Source organism: Bactrocera neohumeralis, chromosome 2 (assembly GCF_024586455.1).
Source record: "Bactrocera neohumeralis isolate Rockhampton chromosome 2, APGP_CSIRO_Bneo_wtdbg2-racon-allhic-juicebox.fasta_v2, whole genome shotgun sequence".
Taxonomy (NCBI): domain Eukaryota; kingdom Metazoa; phylum Arthropoda; class Insecta; order Diptera; family Tephritidae; genus Bactrocera; species Bactrocera neohumeralis.
In genome coordinates this window covers 38462684-38477076 of record NC_065919.1, presented here as the reverse complement: position 1 = coordinate 38477076, position 14393 = coordinate 38462684, and the positions used below count along the sequence as shown (strand labels likewise).

The window sequence follows — 14393 nt, the reverse complement described above, 5'->3', positions numbered from 1 at the left end:
AGGTCTGAAATTTGAGGGAATATTTTGAGACTAATACCATGTTCAGACCGAAAATTAAAAAGATTAGATTACATATAGGCATTTCATACCCCAATAGTGTTCTTACTGCGGTTGAAAAGATTAAAAACAGCTGTTTTTGCCATTCAAGAATTTACATCGCTCAATATTTATCAAAAGAAAACATTGTGATATAGTATTTTGTAATAAAAGCCGTATTCTTTTAAATATATTCCATATAATGGAAATAATGGACGCAATTTTTTATTTGGGAAGTAAATTTTCAGCAGAATTTTGATTAATTGCTCTAATAAAAATTTGTTTGTTTACATTTTTTTCTTTTTGTAGTGCCTAAATCAGCTGTGATAATGTAATAGATTTCCAATGCTGCCAAATAGATGGCGCAAAATCAGAGTCGCACAGAGAGATTTAGCGTGGATCAGTTTCAAATCACTCCGATGAAGTTATTTTGAACTGTCATTTCTGTATGGCGAAATCTTGATAAATTTATAAGATTAGTGGGATAAACCACTAGATTGAGTGTGATTAAGTGTAGGTCTGAACATGGTATAACGCTAGAGACTGTTTAATGAATAGTAAATAATCACAAATTGAGACTTTCCGTGCGATTCTGTACCGTGATTCAGTCTCAAGTCTCTAAATTTGAGATTTTAAGTTAGAGACAATTTTTGAGAATTGAGACGATTTTGCTATTCTGTAACTGACAGTCAGAAAATCTATTACATTTCATTATTCAGAGATGTTTTTACACTTGAAAGAAAATAACCGTGCGATTCTGTATTGTGATACAGTCTCAAGTCTCTAAATTTGAGATTTTAATCGTGCGATTCTGTACGGTGATACAGTCTCAAGTCTCTAAATTTGAGATTTTAAGTTAGAGACAATTTTTGAGACTTGAGACGATTTTACTATTCTATGACAGTCACAGAATCTATTACATTTCATTATTCTGAGATGTTTTTACACTTGAATGAAAATAAATACATATGTCGATAACAGATATTAAATTGTCTATAACATAGTCAAAAAACATAATTATCAATAAAAATAAAAATATATGTTCACTTTGTTTCATAATATTTACGAAGTTTATGTAAAATTGATTTATTTTTAACCCTTTCGTGTTTGAGTTGCTTACAAAATATAAAAAAACGACAATCGATTAATATCTATGATGATCTCTATTCAGTATATTCAAGATGGCAGACAAAAGTTCTTTTTGGTTTTGTGACCTGCTAACTACGAGGTCTCAAATTTGAGGCAATATTTTGAGACTAATACTAGATACTGTTTAGCGAATAGTAACTAGTCATAAATTGAGACTTTACTTCAAAATGTCTCAAATAGAGACTAGAGACTGGTTACACAATCCCGCTATAAATATGTCGACAACAAATAATAAATTTTCTATAACATAGTCAAAAAACATAATTATCAATAAAAATTAAATTATATGTTGACTTTGTTTCATAATATTTACTAAGTTTATGTAAAATTTATTTATTTTTAACCTTTTCGTGTTTGAGTTGCTTACAACATATAAAAAAACGACAATCGATTAATATCTACGATGATTTCTATTCAGTATATTCAAAATGGCAGACAAAAGTTCTTTTTAGCCTTGTGACCTGCTAACTATCAGGTCACAAATTTGAGGCAATATTTTGAGACTAACGCTAAAGACTGTTTAGTGAATAGTAACAAGTCACAAATTGAGTTTTTACCTCAAAATGCCTCAAATAGAGACTAGAGACTGGTTACAGAATACAGCTATTAAAACCTCAAATTTAGAGACTTGTGACTTTAAATCACAATAATTACTAAATTTATTGAGAACCTTTTTTTTAATTTTGCAGGTTTGAATAGCTTACAAAATGTAAAACCGACATTCGATGATGATCTCTATAAATGAAGTGTCAGTATATTCAAAATGGAAAACAAGAACTTTTAAGACTTATTAATTATTAATATTTTTAAGTATTAATATGGAGGATGGAGTCATGTGTAGAAGTTCACGCAAGTGAGGAAAGTTCTCTGATCGCCATTCACTTGGGAGTGGCCAGAAACGATTCTTTTACATATGGCTCAAGCAGCTCACTACTTCCGGTCTTTGACCAAGTATCCTATGGGTAGCTTAAGAACATCCGTTCGAAGGCGAGCTAATGTGAGAAAGCGAAACATCCCCTCCGCAGGGTTGTGCGCTGGGTTTGGGACCGGCCTCGTAAAAAATCTTACCAATGAAAATCAACAATCAGCCTCGGATGAGAGACCCCTCTTTTGATGACGACCATGGGCATGCACCTGGAATGTCCGGACCCTAAATTGGGAAGGTGCCGCTGCCCAGCTGGTTGATGTCCTCGCGAAAATAAAGGCTGACATCACCGCCGTCCAAGAAATGCAATGGACGGGACAAGGACAGACACGAGTAGGTCCTTGTGACATTTACTACAGTGGCCATATAAAGGAGCGCAAGTTTGGTGTTGGATTCGTGGTGGAAGAAAGACTCCGTCGCCGAGTACTATCATTCACTCCGGTGAGTGAGCGTCTAGCCACAATCCGCATCAAAGCGAGGTTCTTCAACATATCGCTGATTTGCGCCCACGCCCCGACGGAAGAGAAGGATGATGTGACCAAAGATGCCTTCTATGAGCGCTTGGAGCGCACTTACGAGAGCTGCCCCCGCCACGATGTCAAAATCGTGCTTGGCGACTTTAACGCCAGGGTGGGCAAAGAATATATCTTTGGCACTACGGTCGGTAAATTCAGCCTCCACGACGAAAAATCCCCAAATGGGTTGAGGCTGATTGACTTCGCCGGGGCCCGAAATATGTTTATCTGTAGTACTAGATTCCAGCATAAAAAGATTCATCAAGCCACCTGGCTGTCTCCGGATCGAAAAACCACCAACCAGATCGATCATGTTGTGATAGACGGAAGACACGTCTCCACTGTTTTAGATGTGCGTGCGCTCCGAGGTCCTAACATCGACTCGGACCACTATCTTGTTGCAGCCAAGATTCGCACCCGCCTCTGTGCAGCAAAAAACGCACGCCAACAAACACAAGGAAGGTTCGACGTCGAGAAGCAGTGCCGTGTCGCAGCGGAGAGAAAACAGGCTGCCTACCTCGCAACGTTACGATCGACCACAACACGTGCGGGATGGGATAGATACCGAGAGTTGAAAAGGGAAGCGAGACGCATTTGCAGACAGAAAAAGAAAGAGGCTGAAATGCGTGAGTACGAAGGGCTTGATAAGCTGGCCGACAGGGGTAATGCTCGAAAACTCTACGAAAAAATGCGGCGGCTTACAGAAGGTTTCAAGACCGGAGCATACTCTTGTAGAACCCCCAAAGGTGATCTAGTGACCGATGCTCAGAGCATACTTAAATTATGGAGGGAACACTTCTCCAGCCTGCTGAATGGCAGTGAACGCACAACGCCAGGAGAAGGCGAACCCGATTCCCCAATCGATGACGATGGAGCAGACGTTCCATTGCCCGACCATGAAGAAGTTCGAATAGCAATTGCCCGCCTGAAGAACAACAAAGCGGCAAGGGCCGACGGAATATGGTCGGACGAAAGCATGCAAAACGATTGGAATTTAAGTGTGCTATGCCCCATCCATAAAAAAGGAGACCCCACAATCTGCGCCAACTACCGTGGGATTTGCCTGCTCAACATCGCATATAAGGTTCTATCGAGCGTATTGTGTGAAAGATTAAAGCCAACCGTCAACAAACTGATTGGACCTTATCAGTGTGGCTTCAGACCTGGAAAATCAACAACCGACCAGATATTCACCATGCGCCAAATCTTGGAAAAGACCCGTGAAAGAAGAATCGACAGACACCACCTCTTCGTCGATTTCAAAGCTGCTTTCGACAGCACGAAAAGGAGCTGCCTTTATGCCGCGATGTCTGAATTTGGTATCCCCGCAAAACTAATACGGCTGTGTAAACTGACGTTGAGCAACACGAAAAGCTCCGTCAGGATCGGGAAGGACCTCTCCGAGCCGTTCGAAACCAAACGAGGTTTCAGACAAGGCGACTCCCTATCGTGCGACTTTTTCAACCTGCTTCTGGAAAAAATAGTTCGAGCTGCAGAACTAAATAGAGAAGGTACCATCTTCTATAAGAGTGTACAGCTGCTGGCGTATGCCGATGATATCGATATCATCGGCCTCAACACCCGCGCCGTTAGTTCTGCTTTCTCCAGGCTGGACAAGGAAGCACAGAAAATGGGTCTAGCAGTGAACGAGGGCAAAACGAAATATCTCCTGTCATCAAACAAACAGTCGTCGCACTCGCGACTAGGCTCTCACGTCACTGTTGACAGTCATAACTTTGAAGTCGTAGATGATTTCGTCTATCTTGGAACCAGCGTAAACACCACCAACAATGTCAGCCTAGAAATCCAACGCAGGATAACTCTTGCCAACAGGTGCTACTTCGGACTGAGTAGGCAATTGAGAAGCAAAGTCCTCTCTCGACGAACAAAAACCAAACTCTATAAGTCGCTCATAATTCCCGTCCTGCTATATGGTGCAGAGGCTAGGGCGATGACAACAACCGATGAGTCGACGTTACGCGTTTTCGAGAGAAAAATTCTGCGAAAGATTTATGGTCCTTTGCGTATTGGCCACGGCGAATATCGCATTCGATGGAACGATATGCTGTACGAGATATACGACGACATTGACATAGTTCAGCGAATTAAAAGACAGCGGCTACGCTGGCTAGGTCATGTTGTCCGGATGGATGAAAACACTCCAGCTCTGAAAGTACTCGACGCAGTACCCGCAGGGGGAAGCAGAGGAAGAGGAAGACCTCCATTCCGTTGGAAGGACCAAGTGGAGAAGAACCTGGCTTCGCTTGGAATATCCAATTGGCGCCACGTAGCGAAAAGAAGAAACGACTGGCGCGCTGTTGTTAACTCGGCGATAATCGCGTAAGCGGTGTCTACGCCAATTAAGAAGAAGAATATTATTTATTATTAATTATTAATTTTATGTGTCGGTAGAGCTGGTCCCGAGATATGTGATTTCTACTTACTATCAGGTTACATATGTATTTGAGACAGTATTTTGTGATTAGAGCAGAGAAAATTAAACAATTGATTTTACGTTCTCTGGTTTTATGTTCTTTGATTCAATTCTTTTTTGCTATTAAGCTTAGTACGCAGCTCTCAAGAAACGTAAAAACTTCATATAAAAAAACGCTTAAGAAACGGTCAAGAAACTTTCCTGCGATAAATTTACTTGTGCTAGTAATTTTTGACAGCTGGTTACGCATTGTGAATGATCTACATTGGAAGAGCAAGAGGGAATAAACAAAGAAAACAAACTTTGTGCGTAATATGTATGTGTGTATGTGTATGGTAACATAAATATTTTTATTGAGATTTAAGAAATGTTGTTGATGATTGGTAGGTTTTATACAACATTTCAAAATGGAATATTCTTCATAATAATGATTTCAACTAATTTAGGATGAATTTGATGATTACTTCGAATTTCCTTTAAGAAACAATTGTTGATTTGATGTTTATCCGCAAAACCAGGTTTGCCATATTCACATTTTGCTGAAAAAAGTATCAAAAATTAGTACTAGATTTCTTGAGAGCTGCGTATTAGCACAAGTAAATTTATCGCAGGAAAGTTTCTTGACCGTTTCTTAAGCGTTTTTTTATATGAAGTTTTTACGTTTCTTAAGAGCTGCGTACTAAGCTTTCAGACTGAAAAAGGCAAGGAAGCGAAGCAAATGGGTCTGGTAGCGAACGATAGCAATATGAAATATCTCCTGTCTTCAAACAAACAGTCGTCGAATTCGAGACTTGACTCCCACGTCAATGTTGATAGTTATAATATCGAAGTCGTAGATACTTTCGTCTATCTGGGAACCAGCATTAACATCAACAACAAGGTCAGCCTCCAAATCCAACGCAGAATAACTCTTGCCAACAGGTGCTACTTCGGACTAAAGGTTGGTACGCAGCTCTCAAGTAATTGCTCAAGAAAAAAATACATTATTTCTCAAGTAATTTTGGCAGCTGGTTACGCATTGTGAATGATCTACATTAGAAGAGCAAGAGAGAATAAACAAAGAAAACAAACTTTGTGCGTCATATGTATGTGTGTATGTATGTATATGGTAACATAAATATTTTCATTGAGATTTAAGAAATGTTGTTGATGATTGGTAGGTTTTATACAACATTTCAAAATGGAATATATTTCATAAAAATGATTTCAACTAATTTAGGATGAATTTGACGATTACTTCGAATTTCCTTCAAGAAACAATTGTTGATTTGATCTTTCTTCGCAAAACCAGGTTTGCCATATTCACATTTTACTGAAAAAAGTATCAAGAATTGGTACTAGATTTCTTGAGAGCTGCGTACTAGCACAAGTAAGTTTGTCGCAGGAAAGTATCTTGACCGTTTCTTAAGCGTTTTTTTATATGAAGTTTTTACGTTTCTTGAGAGCTGCGTACTAAGCTTAAATAGGCAATTGAGAAGTAAAGTACTCTCTCGAGTAAATTGGACCAAATTCTACAAGTCACCCGTCATCCCGTCGTCCGGATGGATGAAAACAATATAGCTCTGAGAGTATTGGACACATATTTAACTTAGAATTAAAGCAACTGAAGCTTCACAAATTAAATTATACTCGAAGAGTATATTCCTAGGAATAGTATATTCGATTCTTTATGATCGAAGTGTCTTACGGTCCCATAATTTCATTTTAATATATCGATATTTTTGGTTGCCTCGTTCAGTTTTAGTATTTGGCTTCACTAGCTGAACAAATTGTTCACCTTTCTATGGATTTGTACGTAATAACTAATTTAAATGATTTGAACATCCATAACTCGAACTTCTATAAATCGAAGCCAAATTTCATATAATTTTCCCTCCGGAACTCTCTTTAAGTCGAATGGTGATTCAAGTTAGGGAAGTTCAAGTGTAAATTGAAATTTATAATTTCCCATTATAAATTACCAATTTTCTATTAATATTTTTCCTAAATAAATTGAGCAATGTTTAACATGAACTGCTTGTTAGCTGTTGAAATTTTTTTGATACTCTAATCACCCCTACTGGCACAGAGTGAAAGTCTTAACAAGATTGGCAATTCTTCAACCGAAATTTTTTTTATCATATTACCGAATTTCGAAATTTCAACCAAAATGCAGTTGGGTTGGAAACCAATTTTTCTATAATGTTGAAAATCGACTTAACGAATGTTTTGTGTAAAGACATAATTTTAAGTTATAAAGACTGACGGATACCCTGAGTTTGTTGTCTAACGCTTCTTCTTTTATTCAATAGTTCACAATTGTAATGACAATTTGAGAGTCTAATTTTTCGTGTGCGGTGGTGTTTCCAATTTTCACTATTTCATATAAATTAATTGGAAATGTCTTAATAGAATTGATTTTTTGACCGATCCTTTGTTTTGTTGTTAAACAATACTTAATTAATAGAGATTTTTTTTACTAAATATAATAACGCAGTTATTGATTGTAAAATAATTAGCTACATTAGTCCTTTATGTTGGGCAAACCCGATAGCTATTTTTTTTAACTTCTTAAAACCTCGGTTTGTGTGAGAATGTCGTTTGCATTCAAGATAGATAAAGCGTTGAAGGCGAATTTGTATAAAATATGTCGTCTTTGTGGAATCGATAGAGAGGACAAGTTCGACATTTTGGATGCTAATACAGAAGATCAAGAGCCGGTAGACTGTGACGGCGAATTGAAACTGCACCAAAAAATTATTCAATGCATTGGCATTACAGTAAGCGATATACAACATGTATAAATTGTCTTACATGAAATAAGTTGTTCAATTGTTATTTTAGGTTTGTAAGGATGATAGAATGCCTCAAAGTGTTTGTGGACTTTGCGTGGATAAAATCAATGATTTTTATGAATTTCGTGAAATGTGTTATGCCACAGATGTTCAGACGAGGAAGTTACTCGGATTGAAAGGCGGGGCCCAGAAAAAGGTAAAAACTACAGAAGTTGAAACATAATTTTAAAGTGTTTATGTTTTAGATCGTTAATGCGGATGTTAAACCTAGTATTGATATAAAAGATGAAGCTGGTGTAAAACGTGGACGTAAGCGAAAATCAGATGAGATAATTGCAAGAATGGAAACAACGGAAATAAAGCGGGAAACCGGCCCAATAGTGCTGACAAATAAAAAGCAACGTTTAAACGAGCCACCAGACACAAAAAAGAAAGGGAAATTTGGGAAAACAGTTGATAAAAGTTTAAAGCCTAAGGAGGAAATGTAATTATGTATAAATAACAATATATAGTATTAAAAGAAGTATGTTTGTTATGGGTTATCTAAAATATAATATGAAATTTTCAATAATGAAGAAAACAATTGTACTGTATAATTTTCATGACAATTATATTTCTAAATATTCGCAGAAAAGAAGAACCCATGGATATGGAGAAACCAACAACTACGAATGCGTATAACATGAAATTTCGACATGTGTGCAATATATGCGATCAAGGGTTTATTAGCAAAGTAAAATTGGATCAACATATTGGGGCAGTACATATGCCAAACATACCACGATATATTTGCACCGCTTGCAATGAAACTATAAAAAAAACTAACGACATCAAAAGTCATCAGTTATGGCATAAGTTAAGTAAAACGCCTTACATATGTGGACATTGTGGCCAATCGTTGATAAGTTCCTATGCGTATTCAAGGTATATATAGGTATTTTTTCATAAAACAGATTTGAGTTTAAAAGTACTTCTTGTTAACAGACATCTACGGGATCACACTGTGGAAATTCCTCCAAATTTGTGGGTGCTTGATCGTGAATGTCCTCAATGTCATCACACTTTTTTAACAAACTTTCTTTATAATACACATTTATGTGCAGTACGGACTAAAAAGTGTGCAGGTTGTAATCGTCAATTACGTAATGAGGTTGAGTATCAGCGACATGCAGCTCACTGTGCAAAAGTTTATTTGAATTACTCAAAACATATACCAGTCGCTGCTCTCGCAGCCGAATCTACAATTCGTATTAAAAATGAAAACGAAGTAGAGGCTGCTGCTGCCGAAGCGTTTGCTCGCAACGCTGGCATATCGTTGGAAATGACGCCAATCGTGTCGTTAACTCGTATTTCGACCCCTGAAATTCTGGCTGCTAGTCTTGGTTGTACCACAACAGAATATACCAATGATGGTACAGGAACACAAATTGACGATGGAAAAATGTCCGGAAAGAAGGGCAGTAAAAAAGGAGTCTCTCGAAAAGACCTTAAAAGGGTAGATAACTTATTAAAATCAACATTAGATGTACTGGTGAGCATTAAGCATGAGCCAGAGGTGCATGTAGGAATTGATTCCGAAACACCAGCACCATCCAATGAAACTGCCAACACAGCGGAGGAGGCTGATATGACAAACGATGACGGTTACCACCATGGAGATGATGATGATGATGACGAGCATGATGATGATGATTCGAAAAATGATGGTGAAGGTGAAACAGCTGACGTGGCAATCAAACGTGAACCAGCCGAGGAATGTTTTGCTCAAAGTGCTGTGCATATTAAGCAAGAAGTAATTGACGTAGACAATGAGAATTTAGCTACAACTACTAAAATGCCAGTATTAAAATTGAAAATCAAAAAAGAACATGGCACATTAAATTCATCGATTGTCGAAGAACAAAGTGTCCGAGTAGAAAAGAAAAAGAAGAAGAAAAAACGGAAAGATGCAATGCGTAGTAAAGATAAGGAGGTAAGTACAACAAAAGATTGAAAACAGTTGAAGTTAAATATGAAAAAATGGTAATATGATTTATTTGCTTTCAGTTGGATGAAAATGACCTTTTGTCTGGGAATGGGTCTGTGCACGACGAATCTAAAGCTGGTGGTGGTACTGTGTCAAATCAAAAGTTATTAAGGCCTGTAAAACAAGAGCAACTGGACGAAACTGACGAGGAATATGAGAGTAATAAGTTAGAAAGTAATGAAGCGGTACATCTAGAGCCAACGGTCATGACCACAATTCCAATACCGCAATTCCAAATATCTGCAATTTCAAGTGGCGTTGAATTCGGCGATAATATTGAGTCCGGTACCCAAGGCAAAGCTAATGATAAAACTAGTGAAGCAGCGACAGTGCAACCTACTTGTGTTGAAGGCGAAGTTGAGGATATTAAACCAAACAAAGCTGAATTAGATCGCTTATTTCAAATCACTAGCGTTAGTTGTGGTGTGCAGATGGAACATGAACAAGGAAGTGAAATTGAGAGAGAATCAGACTGTAATAGTGAAAATTCAAATTCTAATATCCCAGTTATGGTGCAACGTAAACTTGAGAAAACCGCACATAAAGTTGTTAAATATAAACGTGCAGAACAGAAGATTGGGACACCGGCGCGAACGGCGAAGGCATACAAGTCAACATCAGGAGTTAATAAGATAAGCGCAAATCTCGACAGTGGTATTTCTCAAGCCAATTTGGGGTACCTTCCCCAAATTCAAATTAAACCTGAACCAGTTGATCGTGGTTATGAGGATATATTTAATGCGTATGAGTCAGCTACAAATTCTTCCGCGGCAGAGACATTACAATTGTCCGTGAGAGAGATGGCTGAGCAGGAATATTTAAATAATATTGATTTCGCAACTATTCAAATCAAACAAGAAAAAGACCTTGATGTGTCCGACGTCGAGATGACAAATACACATATCGTGGCAAATGCCATATCCAACGGAAATCGAACAAATGGTGAAGAATCTCAATATTCTGAAAACGATGAGGACTCGGATAGTATGTATAATGAAGAAACCGATGAAGATGAGGAAGATGATGGCGATGATGATGATTGGGTAGGCATTAAAAAAGTAGAAGAAGAAAAACGCGAGTATCGTGAACTCGACATGCCGCCGCTGTTAGCAACAGATGTTCAGGAGTCAAGTGAAAATATGCACGGTTCTGAAGATAAGTTTGCATGTACGCTTAAGATAACGGAATCACAAAATGAAGTTATTGACGATATGTTGGTGAGAGAGCCAAAGGAAAGCAGAAGCGACGAACAAAAGAAATCGGAGTGCGATTTAAATAGCACTACTTCAGTAAATGACCCTACCACAAGTGCATTGCTAATGAATTCTGATGTGTCGCAACCGAGTAATGAAGATTTAGTAGCACCTCCATTAATGATAACAGACATTTACAGTCAAGCCGACGGTGGGGTGACTGAGAGATTCCCGCAAACAAATGCTATAGCTACGCCACATGATGAAATAAAGTATTCGCACGGTGCGAAAGAACTTCTTGTTGAAATGCCAGCATTAAAAATAGCAAGTGTCATTGCTGGGTGTTCGACCAGTTTTGATAATTTTTCAAAAGATGATAATCAGTTGATCGACAATTTTCCACCTTCGTTTGCCGGGCAACTGACAGAGGACGAGGATGTTTTTGAAAGCAGGCACATAAGAAACAACGAACGTAGTGATATCATTGATACACATCCAGAACCACATACGATGAGCATTGAGATAAATCAAAACAAAGATGCCCTTCTTGATGCTCAGCCATTTTCTGATGTTCGAGTAGATACCGTATCAGTCATGGGTTCGTCACAAACGATATTAAATTCGAATATAAATATAGCTTTGGATTTTGCGCAGAACAATCCGGTTGAACTGGTGGGTGAGAACTTGGTTGAAGAAGAGCAGAATCTTCTTAACCAAGAAGTGGTCGAGGCACAAGCCATCCAAGGATTGGTACTTGGTGCTGATGAATCCATTACATTGAATGCGCCAATACAAAACGTTGAAGAGGCCGAAAACCTTATGAACGAAAGCGTAGCCGAAGCACAGATGCAACGACAAGAACCACATACTGACGTTCCACCAAACCAACTAGAATGCTGTGATAGTGCCAATGACAGTATTGAGGGAACATGTCCAAGCAGAATAATCAATAATGCATTCTTGATGGATGAGAGTAACATTAATGAAATCGCCGAAAATAACAATAATGCAAATATTGAGCGCGAATTACAAGACGATGTTGCCTCAACAACAGCTGCGAGCTCGAATGCGGCCAATTCCAGCGACAATGACACCGATAGACGAAACATTACAGATACCAGCGATAGAAAAACAACTGATATAACATGAAAATAGAAATAAATTAGGCATACGAACCAACATTTTAAACAGCAAGGGTTAGGTACTATGTGAAAAAATTACAAAGAGTCGGAAGTTATATTAGAATTAGGCTATTGATATTTTTTATTAGTTGGGCTTGAAGCGTTCACACCAACTGGTTTTTGCTATTATTCAGTAAAAAAGTGGTGTAATTAGGCATGTTTTAGCTTTTATTTTGTATTATATGTTTAACCATCATGTGTATTTTTTTTCAAAGTATAAAAAATACGTATGTACTATTTAATTCTTGTCAGAGGATTTATATATATTTATTATAGCTTTCAGTTTTTTGTTGGTTAATGTAGCACTTAAGCTGAATTATTAAATTAGGTAAGAAAATTAACCTTAAATTACGTAAACATGTTATTTACAAGAACCATTTTGTCTAATCATGAGCTCAATCTACTCTACCAGAGTAGCATTTATTTTTGCATATATATACACAAAATATGTATATAACAATTTTTTATGTGGCAATTGGTTCTAAAGGCCCAACTGGATATATATTATTTTTATGAATATTAAGTTTTGTGGATTGAAGGCATTACGTGCATCAAAAATGGCGCGTGTTTCATTGCACCATAAACACATTTTAATGAAATGTATGTTAAAATAATTTTCTAGCATATAGCAATGCCATATTGCCAATTTGTAAATTAAATACAAACGTGAAAAGCATTATAAGTACATTATTTTTTTGTAATCAAAGTGTATCAAAAATAATAATTACATAATATACATAGATTACTAATAAATTCATAATACAAACATTAGCAATATTTATTTTGATAACAACCTGGATTTTTTTTATTTTATTTTATTAAAGCAGTACGTAGTGCTAGCATCATAGGCTTTCGGCTGACTGGTGGGAAAAATTAGAAACTTGTTTAAATACAACGAAGGAGATCTGTATCTTTCAGATAACTAATTTTTAGATATGTTGCTAATAGTTGGGTTCATTAAAAGCTGAACAGGATCATCATTGTTAAAGTTTTTAAGTCTGAGGCTGTCCAGAGCAGGACAAAAAACGAGTAGGTGTAGCACACTAACCGTTGACTCACAAAAGGGACATTGGCTGATGTGACTACCATCCAGAAGGTGTGCATTGGTAATGATAGTGTGTCCAATGCGGAGTCTAGCGTACGGAGTGATGAGATTGACTGGCAGAGAGGTCGGAAAGTTAGGTTTCGTGCGATTTGGGTTAATTCTTGAGTAATGGTGATTGTAAATTATCCAATCAACAGCTAAATTAGTGCTTCTCAGTTGAGCGATGAGCCGGTAGATTTCGCCCTTAACGAAAAATGGTGAGGTTATAGTGGGAGAGTGACACATTTCCTTGGCAATTGAGTAAGCAAACATGTTTCCAATTATACCCGAGTGGCTGGGAACCCACATAATGTAATTGGAGTTATTGCAGTTTTTTAAAGCTAGAAAGCAGGATAAACTGTCAGAACAGATAATATATTTTCCTTTGTTTAGCTTTGAGTATTGAACAGCTTTAAGAATTGCGGTAGCTTCAGCTGTAAATATTGAACAGAAAGAAAATAGCAGGCCATAGGAAATAGGGTTTTCATCTTCACTAACTGCAGCGAAGGAGGTGTGAGTACCTTTTGATCCGTCTGTGAATAGAAGTTTCCAACCAGCTGATTTGAGAGGAGCTGTTACTTTCAGGAAGTGGGCTTTATAAACATTGCTAGAAGTATTGTTCTTTCGTAGTTGAACTAAATCAGAAACAAATGAGGCTACACTCACACGCCACGGGGGGTGTTTAATACTCCAAGGTAAAGCTATTTTATGCGGTAACTCATTTACTTTCACAAACATGGCGCATTTGTATAACGATGATTGAATCTTTGGCGATCGTATACGTGTCAGAGTGTGTGTGTTGATATGATTTTTACATAGAATGGTGTCCATATATTTCTAAGCCGTAATTAATTATTGATAAGATGAGAGCTTTGGTGACCTTTACCAGTAGAGCCGGGCCAATGAGTGAGCGCTTACATGAAAGATACTTGATTATGTTTAAATCATACATGGGCGTTTTGACTCACATGAGCAGTTACTCTCAGCACACGTATTCTTACGCTCTTATTTCAGTCGCTATTGAGAGCGAAAAAACCAGTTTTGCACTGTGGGATAATGAATTGATTTTCCTGCCA

The 14393-nt window shown here is 37.5% G+C and overlaps 1 protein-coding gene across 1 annotated transcript; it reads left to right on the top strand.

Moving 5' to 3' along the window:
* The first annotated feature begins 7389 nt into the window (after positions 1–7389).
* On the top strand, positions 7390–13004 carry LOC126756243 (uncharacterized). The gene is made up of 6 exons (XM_050469181.1): positions 7390–7818; positions 7883–8029; positions 8079–8317; positions 8464–8757; positions 8818–9805; positions 9880–13004. Exons 1-6 carry the CDS (start codon positions 7633–7635, stop codon positions 12199–12201), a joined length of 4176 nt encoding a protein of 1391 aa, XP_050325138.1. The 5' UTR covers positions 7390–7632; the 3' UTR covers positions 12202–13004.
* Positions 13005–14393: the final 1389 nt, after the last annotated feature.

Bases quoted from the DNA above. Each gene is read 5' to 3' on its own strand.
- LOC126756243 (XM_050469181.1), top strand. From the start codon at position 7,633: ATGTCGTTTGCATTCAAGATAGATAAAGCGTTGAAGGCGAATTTGTAT. The intron at 8,318-8,463 runs GTAATTATGTAT...AAATATTCGCAG, and splicing joins TTAAAGCCTAAGGAGGAAAT to AAAAGAAGAACCCATGGATA. The intron at 9,806-9,879 runs GTAAGTACAACA...ATTTGCTTTCAG, and splicing joins TGCGTAGTAAAGATAAGGAG to TTGGATGAAAATGACCTTTT.